General features: G+C 41.0%; 1 protein-coding gene across 9 annotated transcripts in view; it reads right to left on the bottom strand.

Moving 5' to 3' along the window:
* Window positions 1–18,139, bottom strand: part of SRPK2 (SRSF protein kinase 2) — a 268,787-nt gene that overhangs the window by 29,478 nt on the left and 221,170 nt on the right. For all 9 annotated transcript variants that reach the window (XM_064374696.1, XM_064374672.1, XM_064374671.1 and 6 more), the window contains 3 exons: window positions 16,137–16,243; window positions 3,195–3,360; window positions 1,679–1,704 (listed from right to left, as the gene is read on the bottom strand). In XM_064374696.1, the coding sequence (XP_064230766.1) occupies window positions 1,679–1,704; window positions 3,195–3,360; window positions 16,137–16,243 (299 nt within the window). The remainder of the gene's footprint in view (window positions 1–1,678; window positions 1,705–3,194; window positions 3,361–16,136; window positions 16,244–18,139) is intronic.

Here is an 18,139-nt window from a genome sequence, read left to right as displayed (position 1 = left end):
AAATTCTCTTGGTCTTAAAGGAGAAGCTCCTCTTGGAGCTTGGAAGTTTTATTTGCTTCCCTCTATATACAAAATAACAACATCCCATCTCCTCACTGCCAAAAATGAAACAGGTGCCCGAGCAGGTGTATGTCACTGTGTGTTTGGTTCTCACATATGTCTTGGAAGCTCTTACCAGCCAAGACAACATGAACTGTAAGAGATAAGCCTATGCAGCAATGTGAAAAAACAAAAAGCCACAGCTTTTGTTTGCCTCCCATCATGGCCAGCTGACTTGCAAAGCACTGGCAAAGAGAGCCTCCAATCTTTCATACAGTAAACTCAGGTGGCTTAAGCCAGGGAAGGACTATGGGAAACAACTTGGGCTCCCCAGCAAGCCAGGAAGCCTAATTATTACAGCTCCCTCTTGTTCCAGAACTTACATTCCAAATCAAGGGTTGTCTCAGTAAACATAGTGTTTTCTTGTTATTTTGTTGTTGCTTTCTTTTTCTTTGAGACGGGGTCTCGTTCGGTTGCACAGGCTGGAGTGCAGTGGCGCGACTTTGGCTCACTGCTACCTCCACTTTCCGGGTTCAAGTGTTTCTCATGCCTCAGCCTCCCATGTAGCTGGGAGTACAGGTACACGCCATCATGCCCGGCTGATGTTTTTGTTGAGACAGAGTCTCACTCAGTCACCCAGGATGGAGTCCAATGGCCTGATCTCGGCTCACTGCAACCTCCCCTTCCTGGGCTCAACCGATTCTCCTGCCTCACCCTCCCGAGTAGCTGAGATTACAGGCATCTGCCAGCACACTCGGCTAGTTTTTGCATTTTTGGTAGAGACAGGGTTTCACCATGTTAGCCAGGGTGGTCTCGAATTTCTGACTTCAAGCGATCTGCTGGCCTCAGCCTCCCAAAGTGCTGGGATTACAGGCGTCAGCCACCACGCCTGGTACCTAGGACTGACATAGTGTTTTGACAGCACTACAAACTACCTCTTTCTTATTTAACATCTGGCTGGAAAAAAATTAGAACAACAGCTTCAGAAAAAACAGGTAACTTAGCAGCCAATCAGAAATAATATAAAGTGGTTTTGAAATAAAAATGCTTCAACTCCACCACCTCACATTTCATTAGACTTGGCCAATTGTAGTCTGGAAAAGGCATAAAGAAGACAATCTTTGAAAGGCTCTAACTATTCCAATTCTGCAGAGATCACTAACACTTAACAAGACAGGCCAGGTGTGATGGTTCATGTATGTAATCTCAGAACTTTGAGAGGCCAAGGTGGGCAGATCACTTGAGGTCAGGAGTTCGAGACCAGCCTGACCAACATGGTGAAACTCCATCTCTACCAAAAGTACAAAAATTAGCTGAGCATGGTGGTGGGTGCCTGTAATCCCAGCTACTCGAGAGGCTGAGGCAGGAGAATCGTTTGAACCTGGGAGCAGGAGGCTGCAGTGAGCCAAGATCGCAACACTGCACTCCAGCCTGGGCAATAAAGCAAGACTCAGCCACAAAAAAAAAAAAAAAAAAAAACAAGATAGTAAGTCTTAAATATTTGAGGATACACAGCATTTATAAATGTGTCTACCCTTTAAATTAATATATACTACAACTTTTTAACAATTTGAACAACTCAATAACAAACAGTCTCTTTTGCCATAGTGCATAAAAGTAGTATGCGTCAAGTACTTACAGGTTTCTGCTGTGGAGCCGTACTCACTAAAATAAAATGAAACAAAATTGGTATTTAGCGGAAAACAGACACATATCTTCATGCAGGTCATTTGAATTGCAAAATGACATAATTACTATCTTTTAATGACTATCCAACTTCACAAACATATTAATCAGAGCTTTGTAATCACTGGGATGTAGAGAAAGTTTATGCAATGGGAACAAAGAACTGACCCTTAAAATGCATAGCAGAAAAGTTGTTCATACTGAGCTATTTCTCTTATTTATCTAAAATGAAATACTGACACATCTCAAAAACAGTCAATCCCAAAGCACCAACAGATAGCTTAAGAAAATGGAAAATAATTCATACATATCACAGTCACTAAACCAAATTTGTTATAAATAAAATGAAATGAACAATTTAGATTAGATGTACATCTATATTTGAAATCTATTTTGCAAGCTTTCTACAATTTAAATCAAATAACTGCAGTCGGTATGCAGCTAAGATTCTAGAAATCACACGATTGAACCCTATCAGGGTCAAAAGTTTGACAGGCTGGGTCCATGATCTAAACAACACCGTGATGGCAGTAGAGGAGATGTGAAGAGAGCCCCAGGCAGTCCCCGGAGTCTCAGCCCTTTACTATCTATGCTTGCCTGACAACACAAGGGCACAGACAGTGTCAAAGAGCCACAGCAGCACAGTCCACACTTCACTGCACCCCCACCAGAAATAAAGATGTGCCAATACTCAGGTCACTTGGTCTTCTTCCCCCATCGTCAGGACTCTTCTAACTAACTCCAAATCTACTGATAAAACTCAGATTGACATAGCTATGACAAATGGACAATAGGAATTACTGTAACATAACTGAAGCTCAAAAAATATTCTTATGGAGGCCAGGCACGGTGGCTCACGCCTATAATCCCAGCACTTTGGGAGGCCGAGGCGGGTGGATCACGAGGTCGAGAGATCGAGACCATCCTGGTCAACAAGGTGAAACCCCGTCTCTACTAAGAAATACAAAAATTAGCTGCGCATGGTGGCGCATGTCTGTAGTCCCAGCTACTCGGGAGGCTGAGGCAGAACTGCTATAAACCCAGGAGGCAGAGGTTACAGTGAGCCGAGATCGCGCCATTGCACTCCAGGCTGGGTAACAAGAGCGAAAACTCCGTCTCAAAAAAAAAAAAAAGAAAAAGAAAAAGAAAAATATTCTGATGACTAAAAGTCAGCTCCAGGAAAGCCGTTACTATGTTCTCCTCTGCAGAGAAGTGGGCAACAGAAAAAACTGTTCCAATATTAATGAAGCAGCAACTACAAATTTAAACGGCAAGTAATTCAAATATTAAAATATAATGTACCTGGGGCATATTCCATCTCAAGAAAAGGGTGCAGTTATTTCCAGAAATTAAACTTTGCCAAAAGTGTCTTTACATGTAACGTTTGATTCAGAAACCTTCAACATGCAACACTGCAAACTTACAATACCCCCAGACAGACTGAAATGAAGCTGGCTCAGCTCCCTCACCTGCAGACCCTGAAGGAGGAGGAGCACCTGCTTTCTGCCACTCAGTGGCCTCAGCTGCCATTCTTCTCACATATGCATCATCCACACACATCAAGATGTTTTCCGGCTTTATGTCAGTATGAATGATCTTGCACTTACTGTGCAGATAATCTAATCCTTGAAGGACCTGGACACAGTAAAATTAAGAGAGGAGATAAGCTATTAATACCTCATTATATAACTTTTATTTATTTGAAAAGCATGTAATACAATGACAGGCTACCAAGTTTGATAAACACAAAAGGATATTTAGTAAAAATCTCCTTCCCATGCCTACCCTCATTGGAATACAGCTCTCCTTCCCATAAGCAACCAATGTATATCATTTCAGAGATTATGCTTGTGGAAGCAAATGCATCTATATACAGTTGAACCTTGAAGGTTTGAACTGCATGGGTCCACTTATACTCAGATGTTCTTCCACATCTGTACTCCTGAGACAGCAAGACCAACCCCTCAGCCTACTCAACATGAGGATGATGAAGATGAAGACCTTTATGAAGATCGACTTCCACTTAATGAATAAATAGTAAACATATTTTCTTTTCCTGTCTTAACATGTTCTTTTCTCTAGCTTACTTTATTATAACAATGTGCTCTATAACACACATACAAAATACATGTTAAACAACTGTTCATGTCATTGGGAAGGCTTCCGATCAACAGCAGAATATTAGTAGTTAAGCTTTGGTCAAGTCAAAAGTCAGACATGGATTTTAAACTTCATTGGAAGGGGTTGGTCAGTGCCTCTAACCCTTGTGCTGTTCAAGCCTCAGCTGTGTTTTTTTGCTAAGTAACAACTATACTCATGTATCATATAACCCCTTTAGGTATACAATTTAACAGATTTCAGATGTGCAACTATCACCACTATTTAAATGACATCATTTTCATTGCTCCTAAAAGAAACAACATATTCATTAGCATTCACTCACCATCTCTCTCCTACCCCCTCTAACCCTTAGCAACCACTAATCTACTTGGTGATTCTGGACATTTCCTATAAATGGAATCATATAAAGTGTTTTTTTGTAACTGGCATAATGTTTTCAAGTCTGACTCTTGTGCAGCATGCATCAGTACTTCGCCTAGTTTTACTGCCAAATCGTATTCCACTGTATGGAGATACAACATTTTGTTTATCCATTTACTTTATGAACATTCAGGTTATTTTCACTTTAGGGGCTATAAAAATAATAATGTGACGCACACTCGTGTATACATTTTTGTGTGAACATGCTTTTTTTTTTTTTTTTTGGAGACACAGTCTCACTCCGTTGCCAGGCTGGAGTGCAGTGGTGCGATCTCGGCTCACTGCAACCTCCGCCTCCCGGGTTCAAGCAATTCTCCTGCCTCAGCTTCCTGAGTAGCTGGGACTACAGGCACGCACCACCATGCCCAGCTATTTTTGTATTTTTAGTAGAGACGGGTTTCACCATGTTGGCCAGGATGGTCTCGATCTATTGACCTTATGATCCGCCTTCCTCAGCCTCCCAAAGTGCTGGGATTACAGGCGTGAGCCACTGTGCCCAGCAAACATACTTTTTTTGGGGGGAGGCGTATACACCTAGGAGTTACCATACTTAGGTCATATGGTACCTCTATATTTAGCTTTTTGATCACTTGCCAAAATGTCTTCCACAGTAGCTGCACCATTTTACATTCCTATCAGCAATGTATGAGGGTCCAATTCTTCATCCTAAACAACCATCGGCTGGGTGTGGTGGCTCATGCCTGTAATCCAAGCACTTTGGAGGCCAAGGCAGGTGAATCACCTGAGGTCGGGAGTTCAAGACCAGCCTGACCAACATGGTGAAACTCTTGTCTCAAAAACAAAACGCAACAAAACAAAAACACAACACCATCTTTTTTACTTTAGCTACCCAAGTGGATATGGAGTATCTTGTTGTAGTTTTGATCTTTATTTCCCCCATGGCTAATGATGTTCATACATTTTTAATATTTCAAGAAAAGGGGGCTTAATTTAAATAGAAAGAAAAAGCTTTGGTATCTAGACAACACTATAGCATTATACTAAAAGAAAGTGATGAACCAAGATACTAATATTTATCACATTAAAACAATCAAAAACTTGCCGGGTGCGGTGGCTCATGCCTGTAATCCCAGCACTTTGGGAGGCCGAGGCGGGTGGATCACGAGGTTAAGAGATCGAGACCATCCTGGTCAACATGGTGAAACCTCGTCTCTACTAAAAATACAAAAAATTAGCTGGGCATGGTGGCGCATGCCTGTAATCCCAGCTACTCAGGAAGCTGAGGCAGGAGAATTGCTTGAACCCAGGAGGCAGAGGTTGTGGTGAGCCGAGATTGCGCCATTGCACTCCAGACTGGGTAACAAGAGCGAAACTCCGTCTCAAAAAAAAAAAAAAAAAATCAAAAACTTAAGAGAGTGTCAGTGACCTAAATACACAGTCAATGTTTTACTGTAATTATTTCCACTGAAGAAGAATGTTTCTAATTTTTCCACAAATGAAATTTATTTTTACAATACAGATCATGTTCTCATATAAGCATCAGAAATTCCAAATGTTAAGCAATTATATCAATCACCATTCAAACAATGAATCAAATAGTCATTTTGTTCACAAGAGACAGAAAGTGTTATATGCTTCACATCATCCAACACTAAACTATTCCCAGTTTAATCAACTCTTTATGTTATCAGGAAGGCATCTGATCAACAGCAGGCTATTAGTAGGTAGCCTACTGTTAGTACAAGTTTAAAGTAGCATTATGAAGTGAGAGGGAACAAACATTTCAAAAGGAAAATGAAAATAGGAATATCTGTCTTTTAAACAGGATCAAAATCCCTACAAACATTTAAAACACTTCACCAAAGGGAGTATTTTTACATAACTTCAATGAATGTGCATCAGCCAAGCTCCTATCACATGCCACTATTCCAGGTGTTTGATATTTAAAAGCTCCCAGGCTTCGCGCTGCTTACAGTCCTCACATCCTCACAGAGCTTACCAATTCAGGACAGGAAATGGGTATGAGGGCTGGGGGAAATGGCCAAAAAGAAACCAAGATGAATCATGGGCATGGCAAATATGATTTAATGAGATACTGACAAGTTCCTAGTAAGTACCAGTAAAATAGATAAAACTAGGACAAGCTATTTTTTAAGACTTTTGATTTTTTTGCCTTAGAATATTTACTGTTTTGGATAATACTTCAATTAGGATGTTTAAATTACATTTAAAATGTCAAGGCTGGGCTCAGCCTTGCCTTGTAATCCCAGCATTTGGGGAGGCCGAGGTGGGCAGATCACAAGGTCAGGAAATCCAGACCATCCTGGCCAACATGGTGAAACCCCATCTACTAAAAATCCAAAAAGTAACTGGGTGTGGTGGCACATGCCTGTAATCCCAGCTACTTGGGAGTCTGAAGCACAAGAATCACTTGAACCCAGGAGAGGCTGCAGTGAGCCGAGATCACGCCATTGCACTCCAGCCTGGCAACAGGCAAGACTCTGTCTCAAAACAAGCAAAAAAACAAAGAAACCAATCTTAATACTTGGTGCCAACAGCAGGAGGCAGCAGAAATCCTTTGGCTGCCAGGAAAGCTGACATCAACCTAAGCCCAGATGGGCCAGGGACATAACTCTCAATCATCCAACTTAGGAAGCCAGTTCACACACATGAGGAACAGGTGCCAGGTTTCTCTGGGTAAAGCCAGACTTTGAGTTCAGCAGCAGTGCAGAAAAAAAGGCCAAGTCTAGGGCGGGGAGCTAGAAGCCCTGAGTCCAGATCCAAACTAGCTACAGGCTCAGACAAAGTTCCTTCTGTTCCCTGAACCTCAAATTCATCTTCAAATTAAGGGGCTTGGTTAGAATGGTCTCAAAGCTTTCTTTCTGTACACCAACATTTGTGTCAGATACCATCTATTACTGGTCTTCACAACACAAACCTGCTCCTCTCCATCATGACTTGACTGAAATAGGTCCTGTAATCTTGCACATAAGTGAGGGAACCGTCAAGAATAATGTGGAGACTCCTCTAAAGACTGTCTCCCTGGCCTTGCTCACAGACCAGAGCGCAAGGCTTCCCCCAAAATTCTAAACTATAAAAAGAAATAGAATGAGAGCAACTTGCAACTTTCCAAATTATGTTCTGCTACTGTTGATGAGTGGGGAATTTCTTCCTTCCACAACTCAACAAAGGACACAGGGCAGGGAGACTCTGTCTCCTCCTACGCTGTGGGTAACAGAACCTAATGAAGCACCAGGGAAACCCACAAGGGTGGCCAGATGGGCTGGCAGAGGAAGGAGGTAGCACCAAGCAGTAGTCCTTCATTGAGGATATTAATTTTGTGGGTGTGGAGGTTCCCAGAGGGGCTCTCCGCAAGCCTAGGAAGTTTCCTGCTGGAAACGCTGAGGCTCCCACTAGATTTCCTTTCCACAGTAAAAAGACAAAGCAGGTCCTACCAACTGCTTGTGAAAACCAAGATGTTAAACTGAAAGGAGGAGATTGAAAATACCTGTTAAAATAAAAGAGGACAAGAGCCAAAAATCCAGGGGACAGCATCCTTACCCACATTGTCCTAAAATACCCTCTGCTCTTTCTTCCCATGTCTAACTGGTGAGAATTAATGAGAAAAGCCAGTAGCTGTACTTCTGAATGTCATCAGGAAGAAAGTTAAAGCTGCTGTGCCCAGCATTCGGACTGCACAAAGCAATGGGTCAGGAAAGCAGCTTAGCTCCCTTGAAATCGAGCCATCTGACCATACTTCCTGAGTCAAGGACTCAACATCCTGAGGAAAATTCCAAGTCAATACAGCATCGTGTGCACTACCATGCTGAACAAACCCAGTAATATCAAAATGTTTACCAATACTGGTTCAATCATGATAAACAGGGTCACTGAGAGAATTAAAATGGTAAATAAATACTACATGTAGACTAAATCAGCCAATGATCCAGGCAAGAGGACCTGCGGGGCACCACTGTGGCTCTTGGCACACTCGAGGGTTGCAACCCAAAGGGAGAGATCTGGAAAAACACTGGGTTTTAAAAGTCCCATTTGGTTACATATTACAGCAGATAATTGTAACAATATTACAATTATCTACTTCATAAAATCTAATGGCTATACTTTTTGTGTGTGTGTGTGTGTAGATGGAGTCTCACACTGTTGCCCAGGCTGGAGAGCAGTGACGCAATCTCGGGTCACTGCAACCTCCACCTCCCAGGTTCAAGCAACTCTCCTGCTTCAGTCTCCAGAGTAGCTGGGACTAAAGGTACATGCCACAATGCCCGGCTAAGTTTTTGTATTTTAGTAAAGACGGGGTTTCACCATGTTGCCCGGGCTGGTCCCGAACTCCTGAACACAAGCAATCCACCCGACTTGGCCTCCCAAAGTGCTAGCATTACAGGCGTGAGCCACCAAATCCCACCTAACAACTGTATTTTTAAACAATCTGATTACTAGCTCTACTCAAGAAAACTACTAACCACAGAAACACAAATGCATACTTTTTATAGACATATTACAATTCAGTATCATCTCAATCTTGTCTATGTAGGACATTTCACACTATCCTGCAGTGAAGAGCATGGATTCTGGAGTTACACCATCTGGATTCAAATCCTGGATCCACCACAATTAACTATGGGACTCTGAGGAAGATACATATCCCTCTGTGCAACACCTTAGGTAGAGTGAAGATAGTAACACCACTAGCCTCATAAGGTCACAGCGAGGACTAAATAGCATGATACAAATAAAGAACTTAAAACAATCAGTGCCCAAAGGAACACAGTAAGTGTGTTGCTATCATGGTAACAGAAAGAGTATTAATATAATTTTAAGGGGCCGGGTGCGGTGGCTCACGCTGGTAATCCCAGCACTTTGGGAGGCTAAGGTGGGCAGATCACAAAGTCAGGAGTTCAAGACCAGCATGACAAACATGGTGAAACCCAATTTCTACCAAAAATACAAAAATTAGCTGAGTGTGGTGGCACCCATTTCTAGTACCAGCTACTAAGGAGGCTGAGGCAGGAGAATCACTTGAACTCGGGAGGCAGAGGTTGCAGTAAGCTGAGATTATGCCATTGCACTCCAGCCTCTGGGCAACAGAGCAAGATTCTGTCTCAAAAAAAAAAAATAAAATAAATAAATAAATAAATAAATATATATATATATATATATATATATATATATATATATATATAAAATTTTAAAATGCAGGGCTACATCTGTAATTGCTAGTTTTTTTACCAATGTAGCAAAATCACCAAAATGTGAGCCTTGCCCTTGGCAAGCTGCATTTAACTAACGACAAGCAGCCATGTTCTTAAAAGGTTTCTGTAAAGAGTAACAAACTAAACCATAAACTCTTTAAGTAAAACACCAGCTACCCTTTAAATTACACAAGAAAGTTAAAGCCACTTTAAAGAGCGTCAAAGAATTTTTAAGAAACCATCACCTGAGGTCCATCTTTTAATATACTACAAATAATGAAAACACAAATGTTTCTTTTTTCAGTGTTGGAAAAAAAATAAGAGGCGGACATAAAATAGGCCTCAATAAAGTGACTAAAAAGACAAAAACCAGGGTGCACAGTCACAAGACTCCATGGTAAGGCCAGAGAAGCAGCCACCAGGCAGACCTGAGAGTGGGCTACACACAGCACCCCAGGGCAATCAACAGAAGCTGTCAGGATGGCCTCCTTCTGCTACAGCACAGAGTCACCATGGCTAGCTATATCTAAGAACAGGGACAGCTAAGAACTGATCAAAGGATTGACAATAGTGTATACAAAACCCAGAAAAAGCAATTGATCCAATTCCATCATTACTTTTGAAAAATAAACAAGTGGCAACGTTTATCTGTCAGCCCTTCAAATCACAGAAAGATCAGCCATTTTCTAGAGAATAAGGGAAATATCCCTTTTCCTTCATTTAAGGAAAGACAATCAAGATACTTCTTGGACATCTAATATATGAAGGAAGATACAAAGAGATGTGAAACTCAAAATACATGATCCTGGAGTTTAGGAGACATGATGGATAATTTCTGTTACTATGATGGATGCTTCAGGTGGCCACCCTTACTCTTTTTTTTTTGAGACGGTCTTGCTCTGTCGCCCAAGCTAAAGTGCAGTGGCGCGACCTAAGCTCAATGCAACTTCCACCTCCCTGGTTCGAGCAATTCTCCTGTGTCCGCCTCCCGAGTAGCTGAGACTACAGGCGTGCGCCACCACACCCAGCTAATTTTTGTATTTTTAGTAGAGACGGGATTTCACTATATTGATCAGGCTGGTCTCAACTCCTGACCTCATGATCCGCCTGCGTTAGTCTCCCAAAGTGCTCGTATTACAGGCATGAGCCACTGCACCTGGCCCACCGCTATTCTTCATCTCCACAATCAAACTACAAATTATGCATTAGTACTTGGAGTTTACAAACGATGGAAGATGCTCACAGAGGCTAAGTAACTTGCTCAGGAGTACAAGACAGAAGTGCCAAAGCTACGATGTGAAATCAAGCCTGTCGCCAAAGCACGTAATTCTTGCACTTTCTCTTATCCCAGTGTTTATCAATGAGAAGAAACTGACAAAGGTCAGAGATATTTTTAATCCCCACAACCAGGAAATGGTGACAGTGGATACTGGCATCTGAAGGGTAGATGCCAGGGACGCTGCTAAACATCCTACTATGCATAGGACAGTCTCCCACAATCACTATTATCTGGTCTGAAGTGTCAGTAGAGCTAGGTTTGAGATGTGGCCTACACTTAGTTATGGGACCAAATGTGAGCCGAAGGCATTCCAAGGAGGGAAGGCATATCCCCCTCTCTTAACTGGGTACTCTGAGAAGCCTTGATCATAATGATGGGATTTGGGTTGAGTCTTAAAAAATGTGGGTAGAGAAGAAAGGATGGCATTTCTGGCAGCCTAGGACAAAAGAAATGATCTAAGATGAGGAGATAAAAAATGACAAGGTGCACTTAGGGGGTCAAGATGATTATCATTAAGTACTTTCACTAAACTACCTACAAAATAAAACCAGTAAAAATTTATGACTAAAAATTCTAGCAAATGTGCACATTATAAATGTTTGGGACATCTTTGAATATTCATTAAAAAAATGAGTAAGCTGGTAAACTCCAGAGCGAAATAGGGTACCTGAAGTACATTACTTTTGGTTTGCAAGGGGAAATACAGGCTGACACCACATGACAGAAGATCTTAAACAGGTTCCCAGAAAAAAAAGTGACTTAACTTCTACTGGACATAGGCCCAGTGCAATTCCAAACTTACTGCAGGCTCATTATATAATGGCAAGATAGTATATCCATGAGCTCTGAAGCCAGATTATCTGGGTTTGGATTCCTGCTCCAACACTTGGCACTTTTTAAGCTACTTCCTAACTAAGGGCAAGATACTTAACCTCTCTGGGCTTCTGTTTCCACTTGATGAAATCAGTAAAGTAATAATATCCATTTCATAGGGTTACTGTGAGGATTCAGTGAATTCAGCTATCGCAAAGTACTCAATTATGCCTGGTACATAGTAAGCACTGAATTAACTATTTGCTACTATTAGCAGTACTATCTCTCATTACGTCTTTACAATAAGCTAATGAGGAAAGTACCATTTTTGTTTTGTGTGTGTTTTTTTAAACAGTCTTATTAAGTCACAAAGGCTAGAGTACAGTGGCACCATCATGGCTCACTGCAGCCTTGACCTCTTGGGCTCAAGTGATCCTCAGACCTCAGCCTCCCAAGTAGCTGGGACCACAGGTGGACGCCATCACACCAGCTAATTTTTAAATTTTTGTTGTAGAGACAGAGTCTTGCGATGTTGCCCAGGCTGGTCTTGAACTCTTGGCCTCAAACAATCCTCCCACCTCAACCTTCCAAAGTGCTGGGATTACAGGCGTGAGCCTCCACACCCAGCTGGTAGCATTATTATTCCCACTTTTATTGATGATAAAATTGTGGTTTGCAGAAGGTAGGTAACCTAGCCAAAACCCTTTGGTGAAAGTAGGGTATATTTGATTCCAAACCCAAGCTCTTAATAATTGCATACATTGCTTCATGAAGGTCAAGAACTGTAAAGCTTTAGCAAGCAGGCAATGGGCAGCCACTCAAGGATTCTAAATGGGAATATGAGTCATTAAAGCAAGGTTTCACTGGCAATAGAAAGGAGAATAAACTGGAACAGCGACCAGGAATTGGATGGGCTGTATGCATACAGAGCCAAGCGAAGCCTGTAAAAAGGTACTGGCTGGAGGTGATAAGGGCCTGGACTAAGGACAACAGCAGTAGAAAGAAAAAGAACATCGAGAGTAACAGACATGGCACAGGAGAGTTCCACAGGTGGGTTCCTGGGGAAGCATAGCAAGCGACAGAGCAAGGAGAATAACTGGAACGTGATCAGCTATCCCTGACTCCTAAGGTGAAGAAGTTCTACGGTGAAAAGATACTAAGAAATACTAAGAAAACTGGCCTGCTCTGGCTTATTCTGGGAAATGACTTAATTGTGACAATCTGCAATAAAAAAATCTTCCTAACACTATCCAGGAGAAATAAATACTGAATCCACAGGCTGAATCAAAGGGATTAAATGGAAATCTCAGGTAAGAAGATTATTAACTGGAATACATAATTTCTTGAACAATTTACTATACTCAAAGTTCTGCATAAGCTAAGGTGGGAAAAATCCAAATTCCATAGATTTTTCTTAAATAAAGATGGGTTCGCACACACAAAACCAAAACCAAACCAAAGTTCCATTAACACTGCATATAAGAACAATGTGCAGACCACATGACATAAAAAAATTTTCATCATCAATTTTTCTGGACTAAATTAATAATGCAAGAGATCTTTCTAAATTTCCACAAAAGACAGGGTACATGAATTACACTGAGGATAACACATGCACTGGCCAGGTGTGGTGGCTCATGTCTATAATCCTAGCAACTCTGGGAGGCTGGGGTGGGAAGATTGCTTGAGTCCAGGAGTGGGCTCAAGAGACCAGCCTTAACAACACAGTGAAACCCTGTCTCTACAAAAAATAAAAATTAGCTGGCACGGTAGTGCATGTCTGCAGTCCCAGATACTCAGGAGGCTGACCTGGGAGGATCGCTTGAGCCCAGGAGGTAAAGGCTGCAGTGAGCTGTGATTGACCACTACACTCCAGCCTGGGTAACAGAGCAAGACCCTGACTTGAAAAACAAAACCAAGTACACACATTAACTTATTAAATCTTTGGTTCATTCAACAAGGAAGCACTGAGGTTCCACTGAACCTCATATTTTCATCTTTCAATTTAGACTGCTTCAACTTGCTATGGTTAGATTTTGTTTTCCTTCTCCAGAATATAAAATAAACATCAATCTGCTCATCTGCAAATTTACCTTCTTTGTCTTTTTCTTTTTTTGAGACAGAGTCTTGCTCTGTTGTCCAGGATGGAGTGTAGTGGCATACAGTGGCACAGTCTTGGCTCACTGCAACCTCTGCCTCCCGGGTTCAAACAATTCTGCCTCAGCCTCCCAAGTAGCTGTGATTACATGTGCCTGCCACCACATCCAGGTAATTCTTGTATTTTTAGTAGAGACGGAGTTTCACCATGTTGGCCAGGCTGGTCTCAAACTCCTGACCTCGTGATCTGCCCACGTCGGCCTCCCAAAGTGCTGGGATTACAGATGTGAGCCACTGTGCACAGTCAAATTCACCTTCTTACATACTAAGCCTAAATGGTGGTGTGGTCAGTCACTTAAGGCCACAGCAGGTTCCTCTGAAAGCATGAGGTTCTAGGAAATGATGGAGCCTGTGGGAAATACATGCAGGCAGCTATTTCTGAAATTATTCAGTATTTGTTAGAATATGTAATTCCTTTAATATTTTCAAGATTTATCAAAAATAATTAGGAGATTCTTCCCAAGTTTTAACAATATAGTTTTTTTTTTTTCCAGTTTAGAGTTGCTGCTAAATGTTACAAATAATACAGAAGTATTGTTTAGGGATCAAATAATTCCAGTTAACATACTAATTTCTACCCTTACCAAAAAAACCTCCTTTTTTTTTTTTTTTTTTTTTTTTTTATTGACAGAGTTTTGCTCTTTCACCAGGCTGGAGTGCAGTGGCGTGATCTTGGCTCACTGCAACCTCCAACTACCTGGTTCAAGCGATTCTCCTGCCTCAGCCTCCCAAGTAGCTGGGATTACAGGCATATGCCACCACACCCAACTAATTTTTTTGTATTTTTAGTAGAGACAAGGTTTCACTCTGTTGGCCAAGATGGTCTCGATCTCCTGACCTTGTGATCTGCTCACCTCAGCCTCCCAAAGTGCTGGGATTACAAGTGTGATCCACCAGCGCCCAGAGACCACATAACCTCTTCTACATTAAAGTTGTTCATTTGAGATATGAGCCTGTCAAAATAATGAATAAAAGTGCCACTATTTGAAATCCAAGGGCAAGCAGATATAGTACTAAACAAAAGGTAGCCACAAATCCAGGCCTACCTATATACCTAGCATAATACTATGTAGAAGCACCTCAATCCAACTGACATAGGAGACAACATAGTGAGCTTCTCTCTCTCCAGTCCCTCTTCTCAAGTAACATCTATAATGTTAGAGAACAAGCTGCCAATTTTCCATACAAGGCTAGGCACAGTGGTTCATGCCTGTAATCCTAGTTCTTAGGAAAGCAGAGGCCGGCAGACTGCCTGAGCTCAGGCGTTTGAGACCACCCTGGCTAAGATGGTGAAACCCTGTCTCTACTAAAAATACAAAAATTAGCTGGACATGGTGGCAGGCACCTGTAGTCCCAGCTACTCAGAAGGATGAGGCGGAGGATGCAATGAGCTGAGGCTGCGCCACTGCACAATCTGTCATCCAGCCTGGGTGACACTCTGTCTCCAAAAATAAATAAATAAATAAATTAATTAATTAATTAAAACAACTTCCGTACAAAAGGAAAAAGTGAAGAGATGAACACACAGGCAGGCTAAACAAAGTGATCTGTACACAAATTCAACAGAAATATCAAAGATGTTTTTGCTACATAAATTTAAACTTCAAAATTTTTAAGGGCAGTGAGTAGAAAACATACTGATTCCATGCAGAAAACTAGACTGGGCAAACACTGCTAATTAGGAGAGTGTTTACTAGAGCATCGTCTCTAAGCCTGACCCTAGCTAAGGGTTTTCTTCTGGCAGGGCAACTAAACAAAACACCCATCTAATATGGTAATTATTACATGAGTTAAACATTTCTATTTTTCCCCAGCTTTACTGAGGTACAACTGACAATAAAAACTGAATATATTAGTAGTGTACTACATGTCTAGAAATATGTGTCACTGTGAAATGATTACCACAGAACAGCTAATTAACCTAACCCATTATGACACACAGACTGTTTGTGTGCATGAGAACATTCAAGATCTACTGTGTTAACAAATTCCAAATATACAATAATGTTAGCTATAGTCATCATGCTGTACATTAGAGCCCCAAAATGTAACCACGTTATAACCGAAACGTTGTGCGCAACCCTTCAATTATTTATTATTTATTTACTCTCTGAGAACACTTAGTAAATAAACACAGTAAGTTCTTTCTTCTAAATTACTTCCTAATGAACTAAGTGGCATGTTTTATCGTAAAGATACTGAATAAAAACAATGTGACTGTACCACGTAATTCCTTAAAAAAATGACACGCAAAAACGCATACCTGATAATTACATATTGCTTCCTTCACAACACAAAATATCATTAAATAAACATTAATTGGTTTAATTAGAGTTCAAAATGTTATGCACTGATACATATGAGATATATATACATTCTTAAATGGCATTCATGTTGAAAGCCTAGCCAATTAGGTACTAGTGCCTACGGGTTGCTGTTAAAAGCCTCACCTGTCGAATGATACTCTTTACACAACGTACTGGGAGGCCTTGATAGTTGGACTTGATGATCCACTTGAGGAGATGGTGACCAAGCACTTCGAAGACCATGCAGACATCTTGGACACAGTTAAGGATCATTTGGGGATGTGTGGCCTGGAGTGAGGCAGTTATTGAAAGCAGCATCACTGTGTCACTTGCAAAGCATTTATTACTTTATGAAATACAATATCAACACTGGCAACAAGAACTGACATTACTAAGTACAGTTGTTTCCCAGTATCTCAGGGAATTGGTTCCAGGACCACTCTCAGTTTATCAATATCCACATATGCTTGCCTCTTCAATAAACTGGTATAGCATATATATATATAGATATATAACCTATTCACATCCTTCCACATACTTTAATTAGAGTCTCACTCTGTCGCCCAGGCTAGAGTGCAATGGCGCGATCTTGCCTCACTGCAACCTCCGCCTCCTGGGTTCAAGCGATTATCCCGCCTCAGCCTCCTGAGTAGCTGGGATTACAGGCACGTGCCACCCCACACGATTAATTTTTGTATTTTTAGTAGAGATAGGGTTTCACCATCTTGGCCACGCTAGTCTGGAACTCCTGATTGTGTGATCCACCTGCTTCGGCCTCCCAATGTGCTGGGATTACAGGCGTGAGCCATTTAGCCCGGCGGCCCCTTCCACATACTTTAAAATCATGTCTAGATTTCTTACAATACCTAACGAAATGTAAATGCTATGTAAATAGTTGATATACTCTATTTTTTAATTTGTATTACTTTTTACTGGTGTTTCCCAAATATTTTTCATCCAAGGTTTATTAAATCTATGAATGGGGAACCTGCAGATACAAAAGGCTAAGGGTACTTACTCTGTGACATATATTTATTATTTTGCATGTACTCCAAACAACCTTAGGCAATAATGTAATTAACCCCACTGTAGACATGAGGACATGGCACTTTCTAGTTGTAGAGTGTAGTTAGAAAGTGCCAAGTGGCTGGGCCACTACTCAAGCCCACACTGAGCTGCACTCTCATCCATCGGAGCACACTCCTTGAAAATCAGTCTAATGAAACAGGCAAGACTCAAACCTCCTAGGAATTGAAGTAAAATAGAACTTCTGTGTCTCAAGTGTCCTAACTGCCTACCTAAATTTCTACTTGATAAGCTACATAAAACACATTATAAAATTTTAGTAAACACAGTGAAAGCCTTTTTAATCTTTTCCTTGAATAGTATCTTACACTGTACAACTAAATCAATTTTAATACTATAGGCAGCTGTTAAGAACGTATGATTACCATTTAAGATATGGTATTAAGACTTAATCTAAAAATAATATCTCAGGAATCTAGATTTTCGTTTCTTAAAAAGACAGGTTCTCACTATCCTGCCTCGGCTGGCCTAGACCTCCTGGGCTAAAGTTATTCTCTTGCCTTAGCTTCCCCAGTAGTCAAAAAACCACCATGTCCAGCTTATTTTATTTTTGAGACGCAGTCTCATTCTGTAATGAGCTATCCTTTGCCAAGTCCTCAGGTGGAGGAAGGATAAGGATAAGATGTAAACCCTTTCTACAGTCCTACATCATTTCCTCCTGAGGCCCCAGCAAAAACAACAGGCACCCACATAACTTAGTAGCATGGTCAAAACTGATATTCTCAAAAAAGAAAGAAAAGTCAAGAGACATCTTTGCTTGTCTTCTTACTAAAAACACTTCCAAAGATACCTAGTATTAGGACTAAAGCCATCCTTTTTAAAAAACATGAGAAACACCAAATCTTATAGCTGACCAAGAAACACTTTCCGCTGTTAAGAATCATTAACTTCTGTCAGGATAATTCAAATACTCTGTGTATCATATTCTAACAATAAAGAGAAAAACATAAATTGAACAAATTAATCTTCAGCTGAACAACTGAAGTAAGTCAATACAGACTTAGGAGTAAACAATATTGTTAAAAATCATTCAAATGTGTCTTTAAAAATTCATTTTTGCA

Source organism: Aotus nancymaae, unplaced genomic scaffold, assembly GCF_030222135.1.
Source record: "Aotus nancymaae isolate 86718 unplaced genomic scaffold, 86718_ANA_hifiasm-v0.15.2.pri h1tg000002l, whole genome shotgun sequence".
Classification (NCBI taxonomy): Eukaryota; Metazoa; Chordata; class Mammalia; order Primates; family Aotidae; genus Aotus; species Aotus nancymaae.
Note: the sequence above shows the minus strand (reverse complement) of the source record. Positions and strands in the feature narration are given on the sequence as shown.